The sequence below is a fragment of the Bipolaris sorokiniana genome (assembly GCF_000338995.1).
Source record: "Bipolaris sorokiniana ND90Pr unplaced genomic scaffold COCSAscaffold_16, whole genome shotgun sequence".
In the NCBI taxonomy this organism is placed as follows: Eukaryota; Fungi; Ascomycota; class Dothideomycetes; order Pleosporales; family Pleosporaceae; genus Bipolaris; species Bipolaris sorokiniana.
This window is the reverse complement of record NW_006911910.1, coordinates 170,231-192,466: the sequence shown is the minus strand read 5'-3', so window position 1 is coordinate 192,466 and position 22,236 is coordinate 170,231. Positions and strand designations below refer to the sequence as shown.

The following is a 22,236-nucleotide window of genomic DNA, read 5'->3' as shown; positions in this document are numbered from 1 at the left end:
ATATTAAGAATCTATTATATATATAAGCTCGAGTAGCTAAGACCATTATCACGTGATCTATATATCTACTACTACTATATATATAACTATTAGCTATATAGCTCTATCTACTATAGAGTTCTAAAAGTTCAAAATCTTTTAGAATTTTTCCAAGTATTTAAGTTATTATAGATCTACCTAAAGCTGCCGTAGAATGTCACGTGACACCTATGTAAAAGACTAGAAGATCTTAGCTTTAAAACGCACTAACTTTTATATCTATAGCCACTATAGCTGCTGAGTAATTATCTTTTAAAAATAATAACTTTTTTTACTACGTTTTTTTTTTGTCACCCCACTGTATAAAAATCTGCCAAGAACGAGCTAAAAGAGGAAGAAATCTAGAGCTTTCTACAAGAGCTAAAAGAGTTATTAATAGAGATATAACTAGAAGCCCTAAGAAGATAAATTCTATTAGAATAAAGAGGGTGCTACTTGTTCTATAGCTAGCTCAGAGGTAGAGTCGTCTACTTGTCTAGCGATAGACTCAGAGGTAGCGAATCGATAGGTTCTAGGATGAAAAGAGAGAAATAATGCTAGGGGAGAGAGATTGAAGAATTGGATTGATCTGATCTTATCTTGTTATCTGCACTAGTAGTCTGCTTTGTGCTTATAATCTGCTCTGTTTTCTATCTAGTATTTCTATCACTAGTATTAATACTAGCTAGTAGCGATAGATTACGTTATATACACGTAATCTTTATTTATCTCTTACGCTACTAATACACTCGTGATACACTAGTAGTATAATAATATAGATCACTAGGGTATAGCGATCTAGTCGATTAATAGATCGATCTTATTAGAGATTAGCTGAGTAGCTTAGATCTCTAACAAATTCTAGATTATTAAAAGAAAATAATCTAGATATCTTAACTAGAACGCTTTAACGGGTTTTAAAGGCTGAAGGTTAGACGTTAAATAAATTGATAAAAAAACTAGTTTTAAACGCTAAAAAAGCGTAAAAGAGACTAGTACAGGCTAAGGAGAGCCTAGCTTAGATTACTAATTAAGATTATACTAAGACTATCTATTCTAATAAGTGTGGAATACAATAGAGACACGGGTCTTGTTCGGAATACTTTAGAAAACGAGGAAATTAACGGCTTAGTAGAAATCTAGTTTCTACTAGAAATATTAGTAAGTTATTTTAGTTTCTTAATATTCTATTGTATTATTTAAATATGTTTTATTATTATAATTATAGTTTTATATTTAATTTTTAATTACATTATTAAAAATAGCTAAGGATATAACGATTCAAATTTAGGCAGCGATCTGGATAGGCGGAAGATCAGATATAGTCGTTATAAAAACGCCTATATCTAATACTTCTTACTCTAGTAATTACTATATCTAGAAATGCCTAATACCTTATATTAAACTATTGATTGAAAAAGGTAAAGTAGTTTTACTTTGTTTAACAACTTTTTTCTTATAAGTATTTTCTACTTTAATATAACAACTAGCTTTATATATCTATATATTTACCTAACTAAATATTCTATAGGCTGGATTTAAATCCTATTAAAAATATATAGAGTTTACTTAAAAATAGGCTATATTAAAGGCCTACTACCTCTTTAGGCGCTGGTATCATTAGTAAAAGTATTAATACTTTTATTACTGCAATAAAAGAAGAGTAGTAGGCTATTCTGGAAAAGAATATAGATAACTGTATTTTATCTATGTTAAGACGTTATAGAGCTGTAGTAGAAGCTAAGGGGTGGTATACTAAGTACTAGCTTTAATATATTATCTTTTATCTTCTTTTATTACTTATAAATTTCTTTTATTTATATCTTTTATTATACTTTATATAGATATATTATACCTGTATATAATATAGATCGTATATACAGTGATATATGTATATAATAAAATCTTGAAAAACTTAAAAATTTAAGCGCGAAAAAAATACAAATATCTATAGATTTCTAAAGCGCGAGGTTTTCGGTTCATTTTAGCTAACAAAAAGGCTCACTTACAGTCACGTGACTACCCTATGCTAAACTAGGACATCTTGGCTTTAAAATGAATTAACCCCTTTTAGGATGGCCTTTCTAGTTATTAAGTAATACATGTTTCAAAACGACAACTTTTTGGATTTGGACTTTTTTTTGTCACCCCACTGTATTACACTCGTTATGGTCAACTCAATAAGTATTCTCTTACAAGTTATTCTCTTATATAGATTAATACTTAGTTATTCTATTCTTATAGAATTAATTGTTGTTTATTAGTTAACATCTATAACTCTTTTCCACCTGATTCTCCAGCAATCAATCGCACGGTTTACTTCATCGAGAAGGTCTCGCCCTAACCCGGACCGAGACTAGGCAAGTATTCCCCTACCCTAGGTAGGCCCCGTGTAACATTATAGAAGAAAATAAGAAGCTGCGTATAGCCTACTAGCGTTAACGCTGAAAGTAAGATTAGCAGCGTTAATATATTGCTTCTAGTGGAGCTCTCTAGATGTAGCAGGCTTAGTAGCTTACTATAGAGGTAGAAAGGGTGGTTGTAGAGGCTGAATAGGGTGAGAGCAGTCAGCGACGTTAGCGCGCGCCGCCAACGTGTACGAAGTGCTATATCTAAGGATATACTCACACGACGTGTAAGGCTAGATAATAAATTATATCTTTTAATTTTATATTATTTTATTGCGTTGTTGTGGACTAATTGCGTAGAGAGTCGCGTTAAGTTGGGTAGGGTGCGCAGCTTACTGGTGGGGTACGTTATTGCGTTTGTAGGGTATAACGTAAGCAGAATACCAAAACCTTCGCACCTTTGCATCGCCGCGAATAGTAGAGATAATAAACTATAAATCTAACTAGATATTTTAGCAAGTATAAAGAATAGTCTATAAGATTTTTGGCTTAATAACTTTACTATTCGCGGCGATACAAAGGTGCGAAGGTTTTAGTGTTCTGCTTACGTTATACCCTACAAACGCTGTATTTACCACCCTAACTTTATCTACTTTTACGAAAGCTTTTATAGTAGTAGAGCTGCTACGTATTAGAAAAATAGGCAGATATTTCAATAGAGTAAATATTGTTATATTAGCTAGGCTGTTGCACGCAATAACTATATACAGTACGTTAGGTAATTCTATAGTCTCGACATTAGCTAGTTCTTAGTCTACGTTAAGAATATAGATGATTGCTTCCGGCATTTCCTACTTCATACTACAAATCAAATATAATTGAGTAAGTTATTGAATTAGAGTGCGGACAATATTCTTCATCCGTTTCTAATTGGGATTTCTAGTACTGTGACATTGTTTGTGGCGAACCCCGCGTACGGAGGGGATCCAGTTTATGCGCGCAATTTCACTAATGGAGACTATCATGGTATAGTGGTATCGATCTGGCAGTTGGGCTTGGGTATCAGCTTGGACGATGTGAACAGGTGAATATACTAGGTAAGTCATTTGACCGTATAGGAGTGCATATGGTACTGATCTCGATGCAGACTTCTGTAGCGATCAACCATTATACACCAAGGTTCTATCTGCCTATAAGCATCTCTGGTTTCTCGTTGAAAACAACCGTGCCCAACTTAGTAGCGAAGTTTGGAGTTGGACCTACGATACTAGTTTTCAAGTTGAACCATTAGGTGCATTTGTCCTAACTTAGTGTAATATCAGGCAGCTATGGAGTTTAACGATCCTAGCGACACATAAACAGGAGTTTAATAAGATTAATGCGCATTAAGGATTGAAACTTTGGAGTAGACAGAGCTCCAAAAATAGTGTAATTTCTTGATATTCACTTTTAGATGTTAGAATATGCAGTTATATAGAAACTACTAGTAGATGCTATATACAGTACAAAGAAGATAAAATTAACTACACCCAACTCCGTGGTTCATATCCTAAAGTACTAATCGACAAATGTCTTTGCGCCGAGACGATGCCCTGGTATCATGATGTAGATAAGAAGAAAAGGAAAAAGTTTCCTAGAGAGGAGCGCACGTTGGTGATCACTAGGTTGGGAAGACTTTGCGAAGAATACGTCTCCATTTTGGAAGATTTTGCTCTTCGTCTTCATCGCTGGCAGGTGCGTGGTGAGGGCCAAGCATGGCCAGAGCCCGTTGTCGGGCCCATTCTCTGCGACTTTGCGCAGGGTCGCAGCTTTGCGATTGTTGTGAAGATGATGTGTTGACTGGCAGAGGTGGTGCTGGAGGGCCTGATGGCGACGTCATTGCCATTTCAATGTCACTCGGTCGAGATTGCGTTCGGTGTGGTGCGCTAAAGATTCTACGTCCTGTGATGGCTCCGCCTATTCGACTACCGAGTGATGCCTGAGCCATTGGCGGTCGAGCAGGTGAAGCCGGTGATGCTGATGGGTCCAGATCCATAGCCGTGGTTGAGCTTGGTTGGGGGTTCCCTGTACGGGCACTGCGTGCCCGGATGCGGTTGATGTGTCGCTCCCGCCGGACCATGATGTTTGTGATCTTGACTGGACACACACCTGTGGGCAACACGCTCCGCTTGCACATGGGACACAATGATGAGTGGCCAAGTAGAAAGGGATCGATGCACTCGGGATGAAAAATGTGGTGGCAAGGGAGCTCTCTCACTTGAGATTCGTTTGGCTCGAAGTCGTCCATGCAGATGGGACAAGTGGGCTGCGACCAAGAACTGGACATGGACGACTTTGGTAATTCAGGGGCAGACGAGTGACGAGCCAGCGTGGGTTTGTGGCCAGTTTCGGCACTTGCAGCAGAAGATGGGCCGGCGTTTGATGGAACGAGGGGTTCTGGGTCGGCCTTTTCCGAACAAGTCGAACTATTTCCAGAAAACGTGTGTATTGGTAGCTTGTCGAGTACTTGTTGCGACACGTTGAGACGCTTTACGCCGAGTGCTTCGAGGTCGACCTGGCCGTTGAGAACACGCTGGCGAAGGTCGTTGCGACGTCTTCGCTGGATGATGTGCATAATGACAGAGGTAAAGCTAACAGCGACGAGCAGGATGGCCAGTACGATGACAAGGAAGACCCAGAGACTGGGAAGCTGACTGGTAGAGTCTGGGTAGAGTGTTAGTACAGTGTATGCAAAGAGGCAGTGGCTACTGACCTGTGCCGATGTTGGCCCAGAGGCGGATATAGTCAGTCCTGTCGTATATCTGGGATAGTTGATCTGCGTGGGGTACATCGCTCAGGTTTCCGGAGTAGAGGTTCAGCTGGTCCATGATGTTGGATCCGGTCATGGAGGAAACAGCATAGGTGGGGAACTTGTTGCGCGACTGCCAGCTTCCGCCATCCTCGAGGTTCCATGCAGCATCGTTGAGCACGGGGGGCTTTGCATTGCTATCGCCGGGCAGGTAGGTAATGAAGGCCTTGGTCGAGTGCTTGCGGGCCTCGGTGAAGTACTCAATGGTGCATTGGGGCGAGTACCAGGGCGCAACGGCGATGAGGGCGTAGTCCTTGTCATTTGGCAGGTTTTCTATGCGCGTGGCGTTTGCAGGAACGTACTGGGCCTGGGCTTCTTTGCAGCCTGAAGTGTAGAGCTGGGGAACATAGAGGATGCCAAAGGGATCCTGGTCCGGGTCGATGCCTTTGGTGGAGAGGGTCTGGATGTTGTTGAGGATGTTGTAGCGGAAGCCGAGGGACTCGTTGAGCGACTGGAACTGGTTGTTGTCGTAGTCGATAAAGCGAGGGTCGGGGAAGTCAATGGTGAAGATGGAGATGCGTTGGGCAGCTATGTAGTGTCGTGCCAGTCAGCAGGTGGGCTGTAGTGGGTAGTGGGTAGTGGGCAGTGGGCGGTGGACAGAGGGGAGTGAGCAGCAAGCGGGTGTGACGTACACATGGTGGAAGGCGCAACAGGGGCGGACTAGACGGGCGTTGCTAGCATGCACCGGCTACACTACACGACACGACTGTAGACCATGCTGAGGGCAATGAGGGCGACAATGGCGACGATGGCGACGACAGAACGGAGAGGGCGGAAGCGAGGCAGATGGCGGGCACGTCGTTGGGGCAGTCAGCGGCAGCCGTGGTGACGAATGCAGATGCCCTCGCGCCAGCGGTGGCTAGAGAGTGGAGGGAGAGGCTGGTGGGCACAGCCGCGCCGCCCGTGCGGAATTCAGAAACGCCGAACCCGGCCCATATTGTACTATACTTACTCCTTGCGCCTACGCATACTACACTACGCAAGTGCCTACATACGTATGCATCCATGCAAGTGCATGTCTCCATCTGAGCATGACAAGCAAGTAGTTGGGCACGGCCGCCGCTGAGGGTGGCCGGCGACAACATGCATGGCCTGCGGCGCACTCGGCAGCTTGTTTCCCGGGCATGATGACGTCTGGGGGCCTGTGGATATGCATGTATGCATGTACATGTGTCCATGTATGTATCTATGTAAGTACTACTATTACTACTATTGCAGTGTAGTGTACACAGTAAGTACTACTGTGTACTAGATGGCAGGCGTGTGGTGGTTGCGGCAGCCACCCATGAGGCGCAGCTTGGCACTACGGGCAGCATGAGCGCAGAGACCAACCACACCACGCCAGCCGAGACGAGACGCCATCGCCGCCTTGCCCGCGCAGCGCAGCCATGGGCATGACGACGGTGCCCGCAACCGCAACCACAACCACTCCGCCAGCGCTGCCTCCCCCCACGCGTTCCCTCGACCGCCGCCGTCGTCGTCGTCGTCGTCGTCGTCGCTGGTGTTGATGTTGTTGCTGATGCGCATCCTCTACTCGACACCCACTGACTAGCAGCTCCGTCCAGCCATCGCCATCGCCGTCGCCGTTGCCCGCCCCTGTGCGCGCGCCTTCCCTGTATACTCCAGCGCGCCTGCCCTCCAGCCCGGCCGCCTCTCCTCCGCTTCTTCACCTTCGCCCTCAACCCACCACACGCCCGACATGGCGCCCACCGGCCTCAGCGGCAAGGCCAAGGCCACAAAGCCCGGCTCCAAGCCCTCACAGACTCCCCGCAGCCGCAACACCACTCCGTTGCCCAATGTGCGCGCCTCGGTCGAGCCCTCGTCGGCCTCGTCGCACTTTGGCGGCCGCCTCACCTCGTACCTGAAAAAGTGTCCTGTTACCGTCGAGGAGATTCTCGAGACGGCCGGCAATGGCTCCCACATTCCCTCGGGCAAGCAGCTGCTGACCATGCGCGACAACATCGAGAAGACGGTGTTGAAAAATGTGGAGTCGCGCTGTGTCCAGTCAGAAGGCGCCCTGAGGGAGCTCATGAGCCTCAAGAAGAGCCGCGCCCCGCGTGACCGAGAAAAGGACAAGGCACCCGACGACCGCGATCGCAAGCACAAACTCAAAAAGGTCAACCCCAAGCACGACGACAATGGAAAACACCCCCCCGCAGTCGGCGCCCACGGCGTTGCCAGGCAGGACGGTGGTGACAAAGGCAAGTCCACTGTCTCAACCCCTCGTCTTCTTTGTCTTCTTTGTCTTGTTTTCCTTGAAGACCTCCATGCAATCACATGCCCTTTCTTACCTGGCCGGCATTACATTCTTCCCATACATGAATCAGCTCAACTATGGCTCCTCTGCGCATGTCATTCAGGCTCGGGGCCATGCGATTCAACAGCTCGCTAACTCAACCACCAGACAACTCCTCAGCAATATCCTCTCCCGTCTCACAAGCACCACCCTCGGCTGCTGGCACAGGCCCAGTAGACGCCCCTTCACCCAGCGCCTCTGACGTCTCCCACCAACCTGCCCCCGCCCCTGCCGTACCACAGTTCCAGACCTTTGGGCCCGACCCCGCCAAGTTCGATGATCCTACCATATATCACATCCGAGAGGTGACTCCGGGCATGTCGATAGAAGAGAAGAAGGAAATATACTGCGTTGCCCAATTCCCCCTCACCGACCTGCGCGACAAAATAGCCGGCTCGCCCCCGGACAAGGACTTTTCCAATGCGAAGCCACCGTCACAGGTCAACGCCACGGTATTTGCCAATTACGTCGAGCCCTACATCAGGCCCTTGACAGAAGAAGACGTTGCTTTCTTAAAGGAACGAGGGGATCGGGTAGCGCCCTTTGTGTTACCCAGACGTGGGCCGCGACACTACAAGGAGATTTGGGCTGAAGAAGACGGATCCATGCACATCGACTCGAATGATCAGCGGCCACCTCCCAACGTCCCGCGTGGTTCAGCTGAAGACATATTAGACGATGTGCTGGAAACAGACCAGGTCTCAGCTGGTCCTTTACTGTCCCGTCTGCTGGCCACGCTACGACCAGAAGGACGGGGCAACCAGAACAACCAAAACGAGACAAACGGCATTGGCGGAGATGCCATGGACATTGACGAGGGCGCAGGCGCACCGCCAGACATGAGCAATACCAACTCTCTTGCTGCTGCAGCCCAACTCCCTGATCTCGTCCAGCCTAGTTGGAAGCCCCCCGTCCAAGGTGCACGCACCGACTTTGTGGGCATGGAGGATCGTATACTCATGGAACTCAAGCATTTTGGCTTCATTTCTGAGACGGACGCCGAAACCCAATCATACGATTCTCACTTTGACGACGAAGTCGCGCAGCGACTGCGCTTTCTGCAGGAAGAGCTCCGCAAACAATCCATCATCAACGGCGCGCGAAAACAGCGTCTCCTAGAGCTCACAGAAGAGCGTATAGCCCAACAAGAATACAACACCATAGCCGACGACCTGGACAACCAGTTGAATGCAGCATATCTTAAGCGCAATCGCAATCTTGGTAAAGGCAAGAAACAAAACAAGCGGCCTGGCGGCGCAGGTGGTGGCAGCCATCCTGTCACCAACGCTGGCATCTCGAGGCCAGGCGTTGGCGAGCCAATCCGAACGCTCATGGAGAGGAGAACACAATGGCTCAACACCATCGGGCCGGTAGTCAACTACGGCAAAACTGGTCTACCAACTGAGACCATTTTTGGCGAGGACAAGATGAAGGAACTGGAGAATAGAGAGGTGGAGATTTGGAACACCGAGGCAGAGGAGTAGCTGTTTGTACTCTACCAGGCATTGCATTGGCGGATCTGCCATGGCGTTCATCTATTGTTCTGGGCCGCACTACAGATTCAGCTCTTGAATGTATACGAGCCTTGGGTTAACAAGAGGCGTTAGCTGGTAGGTTAATGTTACCATAATATCCATCACTACATGACGCATTGCGCTACGAACACGTTTACTCTCTCTTATCTTTTTTCGCTCCTCCGGCTAGTCCTGCCCTGGATGGTGGCGCGTGCAATATGTATGGTAACGTTTAGGCGCCTACTCAGCCCTTGGCAACAGTGGCGTGTCACCTGTCGTGGCGTCCTGGCCCATTTACCCAGCCCGCATATTCGAGAACCGCTACTGAACGGTTCTGCCCCTCACAACCTTACAAACCAATGTCCATGGCACCAGCATGTTTTATGTAATTCTTGTCATATTCCCATGTCGCAATTGTGTTGATAGCACACACACCATGCGCAAGGCCATTGATGAAGAATACGAACCCTAGACCAATGCAGCACTCGAACCACTGCTGGAAAAGAGAAAAGAAAAAAAAAGTTTAATGATCCCTCACACTCGCTAAAGCAGCCAAGGTTTCCCCGGAAACAACCCAGCCCGCAATCTACCGTTCCGTCTCCGTGTCGTGACCTCGACCGGGTCTTTCAATCTATTATATTGGAGACTCGCCTATCTAGCATGCTGCAATCACCTCGAGGCCAAACACAGGTAGCCTCCATCTTGATTGCAGCAAAGTTTGCTCGAGAAGCCGACAGTTCCAGAGCGACGGCTGCCCTGCGTTCAGCCCATCCAGCTTTCCATTTTCTCCTCGGCCTGTCTTCCGTGTCCACAAGTCTACAGGTAATATCGACGAGTGCAGCTTCATATCGCACGCATGGCAACCATGCCTGGTTCGTTGCTGTCTCCGAGGCGGCGATACAGGAGCTGAACGAAGCCACCAACTACCGCCAACGATTGGCCATCTTGTCTCGAGCTTGTTGTATGTGGTTCCCAATCAGCTGCCTCGCTCTGCATTGTGCAGGGGGCAGGTGATTGACCTTAGTACAAAACTATCTTGAGACTAAAAGTATGTAGCGTTGCACCGCCTGGGGTTCTAGGTCGCATACTCGTAGCCCGTGGCAACATATAAACTATGTATACCCATGATCTGACAGTGTGAACATTATCTTTTTGCATCTCGTAGCAGCTTTGATTTTGAGTTGAACCGTCTTTCAATTCCTTTTACCTTGAAACAAATCACCATGAAGTGTACATTGGCCACCCTTGTGCTTGCGGCCGTCGCAGCCGCTGCACCAACATACCAAGCCCCAGATTCCTTCAAGATCAAAAGTGTTGTATCTGGCGGCTCGGGATGTCCTCAAGGCAGCATCGACATTGACTGGACTGAGCAAGGCATTCTACCCATCTGTATGTCCTCTCCCATGCCATCCTTCCCCCAACCCCTTTGTTGGGTACGCGTGCTGACCTACAAAACCCAATAGACTTCAACAAACAATTCACCGCACGCGTAGGCAGCGGCAAAGGCCCCGAAGAGTCACGGAAGAATTGCCAAATCAATCTCGGTCTCGAGTTCAGCCCAGGCTTCTCTTTTGCCGTCTTCCGCGCCGACTACTCTGGCTGGGGCGAGCTTGACACTGGCGTCACGGGCGTTGTCAAGTCAACCTACTACTTTTCCGGCGAGCAAGACCAAACCTCGTCGGCGCTCGTCATTAATGGACCGTTCAACGGCAAATATTACAAGCAGGACAACGTACCGGCGGCAGTCTGGTCACCCTGCGGCAAGGACGCCATGTTCAACATTAACAGCGAGGTTGCCCTGACGCCGTTTGCTACGCCTGCTAATGGCGTGCTTGCTGCAACCAAGGAGTCTGGCAGGTTTACATCCAATTTGTACTTCCAGTGGAAGAAGTGCTAAGCTTGGTATATTGTTATCATGGGAGTTGATGGACTGGTGTTTTGTTTTACTTGGTAGTACATGGTCGTTTCCTGTTTCAAAACCTTGTTATGTACAATGGGTCTTTCAAATGAAAAGTATATTTTGTTACACATACACTCAGGTGCTCCGAGTCCTTTTGCTTAGTAACATGCGATGTTATAACTAGTTATGTCACTTGCCAATTTCCATTGCCTCCACATCGCCTTCGCACCGCCTTTGCATTACCTGTTCGCCTCTCCCTCTTGATTTCTCCTCCCTTTTGCTGCCAACCTCACTCTATCCAAAAACTTCTGCTCCCACTGCTCGCGATCCAGCCTCACCTGCTCCTCCTTTGCTTTCTCCTCATCCCTCAACCGCTTCCTCACTTCCATTAGCGCCTTCCCTAGTAGGTTCTCGCCCCAAAACTCGCGATTCAGCATGGCATCTGCCTGCTTGAATCCAATGCCCCACACGCAGTCGAACGGACTCGCCTCGATCAACTCGCGTTCACCCGTCGCAAGCAGCATACGCCGCAAGCGCTCTGCATCTCGGCTAATAGTAAACTTGTAATATGATGCCTGCACAACGACGTCGAATTTACCTATTTCAGTACATATCCCTTGATCAGTTCTCTCTCGTAACGACAAAGAAGAAAGTGCGATGCTGGGAAACAGGGAAAACGTACGCTTATCCCATACTGCATGATCGAAGCCCTGCACCTTGCGCCCTAGTCCCTTGTGCTTGCGTGGATCCGTTGTTCGGAACATCTTTTGTGCCGTATCATCATCATTGAAAAGCAGCGCTTTTTGAATCATCATGTACATTTCGCATGTCGCATATGTAGTGTCTGAAACAGTGAAGGGAGAGGCGTACCATTGGCAGAGGTAGCCATTGCTCTCACCTTGTTTCCAAAAGAAGATAGGTTCAGAAGAGAATGGGGAGTCGGTTGGTGCTAGTTCTGACATGTTTTCTCCTCTCTCTCTCTTCCGCTGCTAGATGGTTACTGTGCTGTGTTGAATAAGGTGGGTGTTTTTGAAGGTGTTGTTTCTAGTATCTGAAGTCAAGATATAAGTTGAGCATGTGAGGTCGCAGGGTCGTAGCGAAGTCGTAGCGAAGTCGGAGCGAAGTGTCGATGCAATACAAGTAGGTTGGTTGTGGATGTGACTCAAGTATGGAGAGTCTTTTATTTAGTTATTGTTATGTTTTGAGCACTAGGTGCAGTATTGTACCATGGGTCAAAGCCTGTTACGCCCTTTTTTGTTTTCTGCGCTTCATTTACTAGAATCTGTAGTTTTGATTGGGGGCAGCCTTTCAATCTGAGTCTTATTGTGCTTGTGATCTAGGGCGATGTTACAACATATAATACGGTAACAGACGATCCTCGCCCAGTCTTCTGCGTGATGTAATTCAGAGCATAAGATGACATACTGGGTATATAGAGCCCTGATGTCTTGGTGCAATGGAGAGCCGTGTTTCTCTCGAGGCCCAAGCTGGTGAGTCATTTAGCGAAAGGGCGCAAGGCAGTCAACGGATTGACTATACGTGAGAGCTTGCGATTTTGCATGTTCATTATTAAATTCATCAGGCGCGAGCTTCTATTCAGAGTAGAAGTGCACAACATTTGGATGCATATGCAATCAGAGCCCTATGGCTGATATGAAGACAACTCCATAAGGTGCCATCGAGTCCCTAGATGGAGAGACATATCCTCGGGCACGTGACTATGGCTGTAGCTATTGCCATAGCCGATGGTTCCGGTGCGTGAAAGTGTATGAAAGAGTATCGGAACATTCACAGCGTCAGATCTCCATCCCTGAATGTACACCGTTATCATGAGAAAAACGAGTTCCATGGGCACTGCCACGAATCCTGACTCGAAAAACGCGACAGTCTTGTAGCCACACGAGCTGACCATAGGTAACGAGCAGATCTTTTGGTCCGAGCTTACCCACGTCCTACTGCAAATCACCCAGATGACAAATAGCATACGTTTAAGGACGCCCAGCAACTGCTGACACGCGCATGGTAGTGGTTACTCATGTACACAGTAATGTCTTTGGACAAGACCTTCTTCATCTGAAACAACTTTGTCAACAATCTACTCGCCTTGGTCGCCTGTGCTCTTATACGCGTTGTTCCGCTAGTTACTGTACGGAGCGTGGAGCCCGCCAAGGGCGAAGCCCCATCCGGTCGCAACGGTAACCCTATCAACGTGCATTTGTCAGGCGACAACCGCGGCTCGAAGCACAGAGTTGAGACCATGTAGTGGTAGTAGTTGTGTGGCCAGTCTGAAAAGGGTGCAGGGTAGTAGGGTAGCAAAGAATTTCGTCCGCACCAGGCCGTCCGTGCTAAACCTGATTGCGCTTCGTCAACCGCTCATAGTCCACTTTTGCAGACCGCCGAAAGCACGCCCGGCGGGGCAGAGATACTCTAGCACAGAGGAAGGATGGATACGCATCGTAGCAGGGTTGCGTCTACAAACACGCCTCAGCAATAGCGATGCGGGTGGTTTCCGTCCTGTGGCCGGCCAGCAGCATTTATTTGTCAGAATCTCGAGAACAGGCCCGAATGAGGTAGCGCGAGTGTATACAGTAAAGCGTCGATATCTAAACGCCTTGGCAGATGGAGAATGGTGGTGCAAAGGGGTTGAGAGTGCACGATGGAGGTGAAAGAGGGGGGCAGCAGGTGAGGGGCAGGTGGGATGATGCAAGCATGCAAGCCTAGACTGGTACTCGCCCCGCGATCCTGCGGCTGCAAGTGGGGCGGCAGCGTCGCAAAGTCACTGCCAACCCAACCCGAAAACCGCCAAACCCACCACGACACTCCGCCAGCTGCCGACTGACTTACCGAGGATGGTGGTTGCCAGACCAGAGGCCGAGTCTGCGCGGCCGCAAGGCCAAGGGCATGTGCTGTTCCAATGCAGACTTAAGTAGAAACCTTGATCCCCTCATGGCCCCGTTTTGTCCTTCACACTCTCGCCCATACACCCTATCCCAAAAGTCCTTGTTCAGCTGCCACAATGTCTCCAGGCAAGGTTTCCACGCTCGATTTCGAAAAGTTCTACAACATTGTCGACGGCCAGCAGCGCGGCTCCGACCAGATTCACCACGGCATCAACCCCGCCACAGGCCAGGAGCTGTGGGACGTGCCCGTTGCCAGCGAGAAGGATCTCAACGACGCTGTTGCCTCTGCCAAGAAGGCCTTTCCAGCATGGAGAGATACTGCCGTTGAGGAGAGGAAAGCCTTGCTGGCCAAGGTCATGGAATCGTTCCAACAGCACAGTGACGAGTTTATCAACCTGCTATGCAAGGAGTCTGGAAAGCCGGTACGTACTTGGATAGACGAGCGCGCTAGTGTCTTTAATAAGCATTGTGCTAATAACGAGATAGAGGAAGTGGTCTGCCTTTGAAGTTGGTTCCATTGCGGGTTTCATCAGCCACCACCTTACGCTCAATCTGCCCACTGAGAAGCTCGAGGATGACGAAAAGACTGTCTACACCGAGTACTCGCCGCTTGGTGTCTGCGGGGCCATCTGCCCTTGGAACTTTCCTTTGATCTTGATGGTCGGAAAGGTCGCGCCCGCGCTCCTGACTGGAAACTGCATGATTGTCAAACCATCGCCCTTCACACCCTACACTGCTCTGAAATTTGTTGAGGTTGCCCAAGACATTCTTCCACCAGGCGTTCTCCAAGTGGTTGGCGGCAACAACGAACTCGGTGTCCAGATGTGTCTGCATCCTGGTATCGCCAAGATCAGCTTTACCGGATCTACCGCCACTGGCAAGAAGGTCATGGAGACATGCGCAAAGACGCTCAAGCGTGTCACGCTCGAGCTGGGAGGAAACGATGCATCTATCGTCCTGCCCGATGTGGATATCAAGAAGGTCGCACCAGAGGTTGTCATGGGTGCTTTCCAGAACTCTGGCCAGGTTTGCGTTGCCACGAAGCGAATCTACATCCACGAGTCCATCTACAAGGAGTTCCTGCAAGAGATGGTCAACTTTACCAAGCAAATCAAGGTTGGAAGCCCAGACGACGGCGACAATATGCTGGGACCTGTCCAGAACCAGATGCAATACGAGCGCGTCAAGGGCTTCTTCGAGGACAGCAAGTCCAAGGGCTACAATTTCGCTGTTGGTGAGCCCGATGTCGCTGCTAGCAAGGGATTCTTCATTACGCCCACCATCATCGACAACCCACCAAACGACTCTCGTATTATTCAGGAAGAGCCATTCGGCCCTATCGTTCCTACACAGCCATGGTCAGATCTGGAAGAGGTGATTGCGCGGGCCAACGACACAAACACTGGTCTTGGCGCCTGCGTGTGGGGTAAGGACGTGGAAAAGGCAAGCAAGATTGCACGACGCTTGGAAGCGGGCTCTGTGTTTGTCAATTCGTTCGAGAAGCCCACGCCCCAGGCCCTGTTTGGCGGCCACAAGGAGTCTGGCATTGGTGGCGAGTGGGGAACGACGGGTCTGCTCGCATACTGCAACCCTCATGTGATTCATGTATACAAGTCGTAAAAGGGCAAACCTTAATCAGCGGTGCGAGGCAGGTCTTAGATTGAATGTAAGCACCAGTTGACAAGAGTGAAAAGCTTAACAGCATCCAGCTTGCGTGCAATTCCCGTGCCGAGTCCAAGGAAGGTGGATGAAGCATTTCATAACCGGCCCCTAACCCCCAAACGCCATGCAGGTACCGCGCTTAGATGAGGCCTTGCCCGCATTCAGTTTAGCGCGTCATTTAGATGAGACTCGGCTGCCGCTTCGCAACCGGTAGGACTAAAGTAAGCACGCGGACGCACAGGCATCGTGCACAACCTCAGACTTCGACTATGCAACGACGCGCTCGCACACCAGCTGCTTGCAATACGTACCTTGGCGCCATAACGAGCTCGGGTTTTCATCTTTGAGTTTTTTTTTCACTGCAGTAGAGCCTTCTCCACTGCTTGCTGTTATCGCACCCCCATGCCGCAGTCTCGAACATGGCAAATAGCGCTATCAAGCCCTTGCCGGTCTCGAGCGGGACGCATGGATTGCTGAAATGACTTCCCAGGATGAGTGGCGTTTCTACGGGTTTCATGAAACAACATGAGGAACCACTGACCGAATTCCACCGACCCACTCCATGCGTGTTTTACCGAACATGGCATGTCACTCCACTCCATGTAAGTAATGTGCAAAAGGTATAAGATGCAGAGTCAATATGCCCTATATTCGCTCAGAATTATTCTCCTGCATTCTCATCCCACACTCTCTATCTTTACTTGGAAGCGTGCTTCCGTGACCTTCTTTTTCTTGAGTTTGTTAAAATAGCATAGGAGCGAGCTTCTATCCTTTCCGTTCTTTTCTCTTCAAACACGCCATTGCGATAACCCTCTTCTCCGATCGAAACACAAACTACATACAGAAACAATGCATTTCCGTGATGCATCCATCTACATGGCCGTCGTTGGCTTGACCTCGACGACGGCTCTCGCTGCCGTGGCTCCCTTTGGCCAGTGTGGCGGCGTCAACTACAAAGGCGACAGTGCCTGCGCTTCTGGCTTTCACTGCCTCAAGTACAACGACTGGTACAGCCAGTGTATTCCTGGCGGAGAAGCTGCTCCTCCATCTGCCAGCAGCACTTCTGCTGTTCCCAGCTTGCCCAGCAAAGTCCCGGCTATGGAGCCTAACGGTACCGCACCTGTTGCTGCCCCTGCTTCCTCGCCTGCTGAAGACGAGTCCTGCGATGCTGATGAGGAGGGCGGCGATGCTGCCACTGAGGGAAATGAAGGTGATGATGAGTCTTGTGAGGCTGATGACGAACCTGTCCCATCGCCATCTTCAGCTGCTATCTCCGGTGGCAACACTGGTGTTAAGCCCGCTGCTTCTCCTTCTCCGACTGCTACCTCCGCAAGCAATCCTGGTGCTAAACCCACTCCTTCTGCTTCCCCCTCTCCGGCTGCTGGCTCTGGCGGAAACAGTTCTGCTCCCAATGTTGCTGGCAGTGGTCGCAATGGCGCCAAATGCAATCTTGATGCTGCCTTCAAGGCCAAGGGCAAGAAATACGTTGGTGTTGCCACTGATCAGTACACTCTCAGCGCGGGCAAGAACAAGGAGGTCATCGTCGACAACTTTGGCTGCGTTACTCCAGAGAACAGCATGAAGTGGGATGCCACAGAGCGTAGCGAGGGCCAATTCACTCTCGATGGCGCTAATGCCCTTGTTTCCTTCGCCACTGGTAACGACAAACTCGTCCGCGGTCACACTACCGTCTGGCACTCTCAGTTGGCTCCATGGGTTTCTCAGATCCGTGACAAGGCCAAGCTCGAAGAGGTCATGGTTAACCACATCAAGAAGCTCGTTGGTACTTATGCTGGCAAGATCTACGCCTGGGATGTTGTGAACGAAATCTTTGACGAGCAAGGTGGCTTCCGATCCAGTGTCTTCTACAACGTCCTTGGTGAGGGCTTCGTCTCTACCGCTTTCCACGCTGCCCGCCAGGCCGATCCCCTCGCCAAGCTCTATATCAATGACTACAACCTTGACGGCGCAAACTACGGCAAGACAAAGGGCATGATTACCCACGTGAAGAAATGGATTGCAGAAGGTGTTCCCATTGACGGCATTGGCTCCCAGTCCCACATCAGCTCCCCAGGCACTCTTTTCCCCATCTCTGGTGTCCCTGCTGCTTTGAAGGCTCTCTGTGATGCTGCCCCCGAGTGCGCCGTAACCGAGTTGGATATCAACAACGGTAAGCCCGCTGATTGGGTCACCGTCTTCGATGCTTGTGTCGATATCAAGAACTGTGTCGGTATCACTGTTTGGGGTGTTTCTGACACCAACTCTTGGATCGGTGCTGCCGGTGGACCTCTCCTGTTTGACGGCTCCTTCAAGGCTAAACCATCTTACAATGAGCTTTGCTCCGCTCTCGCTTGAGCCGTGTAGAGTTCTGTGTCTCCAGCTTCTCAGAGGCTCTTGACATTTGATGTATATAAACTACTCTTCTGTCACTTTATATTTATTAACACATTTCTTTGAATACAAAACTTTGTGCAATCAACCCGAAGTTACTTTCTATGCGTGGGAATGTCATGTACAGCGTCAAACTTGGATACTGATGATGCCATGTAAGATTGCAAGGATATTGACGATGGTGCCAGCGACCAAGAGGATCAAAGCTCCGGAGAGTCAGCTTCGTATGCCTGATAATCTGGCAGTATTGGAGAGGGCGAAAACGAAACAACGCCTCCATTGCGTCATCGCTTAATCGAATCTTTTCTTGGCTACGTATGTACTGATGCAGTACTTTTCAAGTATGTACGTCTTTACTACAATCCCAGGTAGAGCAACTAGTTTGATGGTTTACAATTGTAGCTAATCTTGCCAGGTGCAACAGAATTCACCGACAAGTGTCATTTTAAGTGTGCCCTGTAACAATGCTGTTTCCATACTTCCATCCCACCACCCAACTGGTAGGCTACGCAGATCTTTTATTTGTTGGCTTTGATACTGGGGAGGCAATATTGCCTATGAGTTCTGTTGGGTCACTGGCAGGGCAGACACAGCTATATATCAACTTTGTTCAGGTTTCAATACAATGTTTGGCTTGGACAGACTTTTTCTGCGGATCGAGGTTGCCACCAACTTCCTCCGTACCGCGCTTCGGTTATGGAGGACCCGACCGACCATGCTGCTGGCTACTCCACAAACGATTGTTGAGCTCGTCGACCGAATATAATCTGCCTAGGGCTGAATGAAATGCATGGAATACGAATTGAATATCCCGAATCTAGATATGTGGGACACTTTGTTGCACTCGGGGTGTCAGAGCTAACGTCGTGTCGTCATCGTATGACGCGTATGCACTGGCTCGATCATCTTTGAGATGACTGCGCGGCACCATCATTGTGGATATAGTTATCTTAATCTTTTCTCTTTCAATAGCTCGATATTAAGAGTTGAATATTGTGGAGTTAAATAGTTTATTCACTCAATCACGCAATCGTCTTATATCATCTCAATTGCTTGAAGCTTTATGGCAAGTCTGTTCCTTCGTCGGAGGGTTTCCATGAAGAAACATCTCGATACATGCAGAGAATTCCATAGGTATGAGGTGTATAGAGTGCAGATTGTAGGCAGGAAGTGAATGAAACCTGGAAGTTGCTATGGTGAGGTTTGACGGTTCCCCCAGTAGCACGTGACAGGCTATCGAGGTTAGCGCCTCGCGCCGTTAATATGTGCATACTTCGTCATGTCAAGCTCTGATGTTATGATACTTTCCATGAACTATATGCGATGCGAATCTGCTGAGATGGTTTTGGCAAATTGTAACTAAACACTTGCTGTGACCTATACTGGACTTCTCCAGAGGCTAATACATCAAGTTGTGTATCATTGTCGTCGTATGGATTTTCAACCTGCGTAGGCATGGCGATTTTCGAACATAGAATTGAAGATACGGGTATATCCGCGGGACAGTGAACAAAAGGATCTAACCAACTATTTAAGAGAAAAAGATGCCTTCTTGGAAACCAGAACCCGAGTAATTGAGGTCCCAGTCTTCTAGATAGTCAGTATATGTAGAGGGCCATATCGCACATGGCAACCCGACTTCTGGCTTGGCTTTCTGTGTCAATCGTTCCCAGCGAGACAATCATCCACGTATGGCGTCCTTGAATCAGTCGAATGACTGTTCATATGACGTGCAACACAAAACGAGGGCCGCGTTCCCCGCACAGGCATTCCCTGTTACCCTGGATTATTCCTGGGCTACACTTCCGCACGGGGGTGGATCCTTTCAGGCACTTACTTCAAAGAAGAGTTCGCCTGTAACTCCTTTGGCTTCAGCGAATATGATTTACATGCTGGCAGGTCATGGTTGTACAACTCGGACTATAACGTACCGAAGATGGAGGGGCAACGCCGGAGGGGTAAGGCCGGGGTACCTTTATACCGACACCCCATCATCACATTTTCCAAGATGTAGTAATTACACACCAAGACCTTGATAAAACATACAATCCATTTGAGATTGGATCTAACGATCTTTCACTGCTAGGATGATGACGGATACGAAGAAACAGAAGAAATACGCCTTGATTGGTACTGGCGGCCGCTCCTCATTCTTCTACACTGCAATAGCGACAACGTACAAGACGACTTCTGCCATTGTAGCTTTATGCGACACGAATCAAACACGGCTCGACTATGCAAATTCCCAGCTTCAGTCCCTCGGTCACGTCCAAGTGCCTACATTCAAAGCACAAGACTTTGACCGTATGATCCATGAAACACAGCCCGACGAAGTCATCATCACGACTATTGACCGCACACACAACAAGTACATTGTACGCGCACTAGAACTCGGCTGCAACGTTGTAACTGAGAAGCCCATGACCATCGATGCACCGCGGTGCCGAGAGATCTTCGATGCCGTCGAGCGCACCGGCCGAAAAGTACGAGTAACATTCAACTACCGATACGCACCGCACAACACCAAAGTATGGGAGCTACTACGCCGCGGTGCCATCGGAACTGTAACCAGCATTCATTTTGAGTGGATGCTAAATACCTCTCACGGCGCTGACTACTTCCGGCGCTGGCACCGCGATAAGCGCAACTCGGGAGGGCTGCTGGTGCACAAGTCAACCCACCACTTCGACCTGGTAAATTTTTGGCTACAGTCGCGCCCTGAAACCGTGTACGCGCAAGGCGACCTGCGCTTCTATGGGCGCGAAAACGCAGAAGCCAGAGGCACAACCGCGTTTTATGCCCGCGCCCACGGAAGCAAGGTAGCCGCCGCTGATCCGTTTGCGCTGCACATGGAGGAGAATGAAAAGCTGCGCCACATGTACCTGGATGCCGAGCACGAAGATGCGTATTATAGAGATCAGTCAGTGTTTGGAGACGGCATCAGCATTGAAGATACAATGTCTTTGTTGGTACGGTACCGCAGCGGCGCGGTGCTTACATACTCGCTCACCGCGTATGCACCATGGGAAGGATTCCGCGTCTCGTTCAACGGGACGGGTGGGCGTCTGGAGATGGAGGTTGTAGAGAATAGCTATGTGAATAGCGGGGGTGCCCAGTCTCTTGAGGGCAGCCTCGAGACAAGAAGTATCACGTTGAGGAAGCTATTTGAGAAGCCTGTCAACGTGAAGATTCCGGAGAGTGTCGGGGCCCATGGGGGCGGCGATGAAGTTTTGCTGGCTGATTTGTTTGGGGAAGGGGGTGCGAAGATTGATGGAGATATGAGGGCTGCGAGCCATGTTGATGGCGCGTTGAGTATACTCACCGGTATATGTGGGAATAAGAGTATGGCGACGGGACAGGTCGTTAGAGTCAGTGATGTTTTTGACTTATGATTACGGTAAGTTGGGAATACACAAATGCTTTCAATCATTATATCTGGGGTTGGGATGTAGAATATCGCACTGTAGCAACAAAAGCTGCAATTGCAGTAATTGCATGCTCATAGAAGACGAGAGGAGGCAGAAGTAAAATGTGTGCTCTGTACATTCATGGTTCGTATGTTAGCCTGCAATACATGTCTCTCTAGCGAATCTCATGCCAAAATACCTTATTAGTGTAACCAGGACCCATCACTGACATCCAGCGCAGTGAGCAGTATATTATTGCGACGTTCCGCACTGGATATCACGAAATAGTCTATCTGGCCAAGCAATCTTCTTACAAGTTATGTTGCAGAGGACATTGAACCTTTGCACAAAATTGGCCACCACCTTGTGTAGCAGAAATTTGAATTTGTTGGATAATCCTAGCCTTGACCCTTCATGCCTACGCAAACTTCTCTCCCATTCTTTAACCACGTTTCTGAGAATTTTCCTTGCTCCACTCTTTGGGATTCTTTCAACAAACGCTGTCTCTTTCAACCACTTATAACGAGCCTTCTCTTCTTGAACATGTAATTTGAGTATCTCCACGAGGCTCAAACCATCTATCTATCAGTAATCTCCTCCTTTCACTACGTAGGCTTTGGGTGCCTCTCCAGTCCGCGAGTCTGGAATAGATATAACGCAAACATCTGCAATTGCAATGTGTGATAAAAAGTGAGACTCTATCTCAGAAGGTGCTACCTGAAAACCCTGGTACTGTCAATATATTGGGTGTTCTTATAGACTGGAGAGAAATTAAGAGGTAATGATTTGGAACGAATAGCCGATCACGGTCGCGATCTTGCTAGAATTAAAGAAATTTGTACTCACATTAACCTAGATCAACTCCTTCAAACGATCGGTGATCCATACATGTTCATTCTTGCCTTACTCACTAAGCCTGAACATAGCTTCATCCTCAGTTCTCAACCATCCA

General features: G+C 48.7%; 7 protein-coding genes across 7 annotated transcripts; 5 read left to right on the top strand and 2 right to left on the bottom strand.

Annotated features, from left to right (window-relative positions):
* Nucleotides 1-3,760: 3,760 nt before the first annotated feature.
* Nucleotides 3,761-6,044, bottom strand: COCSADRAFT_151919 (uncharacterized protein). The gene is made up of 3 exons (XM_007706408.1): nucleotides 5,847-6,044; nucleotides 5,119-5,742; nucleotides 3,761-5,069 (listed from the first exon to the last, which is right to left on the bottom strand). The coding sequence occupies exons 1-3, from the start codon at nucleotides 5,848-5,850 to the stop codon at nucleotides 4,027-4,029; spliced, it is 1,671 nt and encodes a 556-aa protein (XP_007704598.1). The 5' UTR covers nucleotides 5,851-6,044; the 3' UTR covers nucleotides 3,761-4,026.
* Nucleotides 6,045-6,555: 511 nt separating this feature from the next.
* Nucleotides 6,556-9,177, top strand: COCSADRAFT_126865 (uncharacterized protein). Its single transcript, XM_007706407.1, has 2 exons — nucleotides 6,556-7,415; nucleotides 7,619-9,177. The coding sequence occupies exons 1-2, from the start codon at nucleotides 6,914-6,916 to the stop codon at nucleotides 8,992-8,994; spliced, it is 1,878 nt and encodes a 625-aa protein (XP_007704597.1). The 5' UTR covers nucleotides 6,556-6,913; the 3' UTR covers nucleotides 8,995-9,177.
* A 990-nt stretch (nucleotides 9,178-10,167) lies between these two features.
* COCSADRAFT_151913 (uncharacterized protein) lies at nucleotides 10,168-11,128 on the top strand. The gene is made up of 2 exons (XM_007706406.1): nucleotides 10,168-10,413; nucleotides 10,488-11,128. The coding sequence occupies exons 1-2, from the start codon at nucleotides 10,248-10,250 to the stop codon at nucleotides 10,919-10,921; spliced, it is 600 nt and encodes a 199-aa protein (XP_007704596.1). The 5' UTR covers nucleotides 10,168-10,247; the 3' UTR covers nucleotides 10,922-11,128.
* A 35-nt stretch (nucleotides 11,129-11,163) lies between these two features.
* On the bottom strand, nucleotides 11,164-11,886 carry COCSADRAFT_151912 (uncharacterized protein; the record flags this gene model as incomplete). Its single annotated transcript, XM_007706405.1, has 2 exons — nucleotides 11,164-11,522; nucleotides 11,607-11,886. The coding sequence occupies 2 exons, from the start codon at nucleotides 11,884-11,886 to the stop codon at nucleotides 11,164-11,166; spliced, it is 639 nt and encodes a 212-aa protein (XP_007704595.1).
* Nucleotides 11,887-13,825: 1,939 nt separating this feature from the next.
* COCSADRAFT_151909 (uncharacterized protein) lies at nucleotides 13,826-15,607 on the top strand. The gene is made up of 2 exons (XM_007706404.1): nucleotides 13,826-14,246; nucleotides 14,311-15,607. The coding sequence occupies exons 1-2, from the start codon at nucleotides 13,941-13,943 to the stop codon at nucleotides 15,442-15,444; spliced, it is 1,440 nt and encodes a 479-aa protein (XP_007704594.1). The 5' UTR covers nucleotides 13,826-13,940; the 3' UTR covers nucleotides 15,445-15,607.
* A 274-nt stretch (nucleotides 15,608-15,881) lies between these two features.
* Nucleotides 15,882-17,988, top strand: COCSADRAFT_40745 (glycoside hydrolase family 10 protein). The gene has a single exon (XM_007706285.1). The coding sequence runs from the start codon at nucleotides 16,336-16,338 to the stop codon at nucleotides 17,839-17,841; it is 1,506 nt and encodes a 501-aa protein (XP_007704475.1). The 5' UTR covers nucleotides 15,882-16,335; the 3' UTR covers nucleotides 17,842-17,988.
* A 1,943-nt stretch (nucleotides 17,989-19,931) lies between these two features.
* On the top strand, nucleotides 19,932-21,467 carry COCSADRAFT_251358 (uncharacterized protein). Its single transcript, XM_007706403.1, has one exon. It carries the CDS (start codon nucleotides 19,965-19,967, stop codon nucleotides 21,267-21,269), a length of 1,305 nt encoding a protein of 434 aa, XP_007704593.1. The 5' UTR covers nucleotides 19,932-19,964; the 3' UTR covers nucleotides 21,270-21,467.
* The last annotated feature ends 769 nt before the right edge of the window (nucleotides 21,468-22,236 follow it).

Coding starts and splice junctions, on each gene's coding strand:
- COCSADRAFT_126865 (XM_007706407.1), top strand. CDS start 6,914: ATGGCGCCCACCGGCCTCAGCGGCAAGGCCAAGGCCACAAAGCCCGGC. Junction 7,416..7,618: donor GCAGGACGGTGGTGACAAAG/GCAAGTCCACTG, acceptor CTCAACCACCAG/ACAACTCCTCAGCAATATCC.
- COCSADRAFT_151919 (XM_007706408.1), bottom strand. Junction 5,070..5,118: donor CTGGGCCAACATCGGCACAG/GTCAGTAGCCAC, acceptor CACTCTACCCAG/ACTCTACCAGTCAGCTTCCC.
- COCSADRAFT_151913 (XM_007706406.1), top strand. CDS start 10,248: ATGAAGTGTACATTGGCCACCCTTGTGCTTGCGGCCGTCGCAGCCGCT. Junction 10,414..10,487: donor GCAAGGCATTCTACCCATCT/GTATGTCCTCTC, acceptor AAAACCCAATAG/ACTTCAACAAACAATTCACC.
- COCSADRAFT_151909 (XM_007706404.1), top strand. CDS start 13,941: ATGTCTCCAGGCAAGGTTTCCACGCTCGATTTCGAAAAGTTCTACAAC. Junction 14,247..14,310: donor GCAAGGAGTCTGGAAAGCCG/GTACGTACTTGG, acceptor ATAACGAGATAG/AGGAAGTGGTCTGCCTTTGA.
- COCSADRAFT_251358 (XM_007706403.1), top strand. CDS start 19,965: ATGATGACGGATACGAAGAAACAGAAGAAATACGCCTTGATTGGTACT.
- COCSADRAFT_40745 (XM_007706285.1), top strand. CDS start 16,336: ATGCATTTCCGTGATGCATCCATCTACATGGCCGTCGTTGGCTTGACC.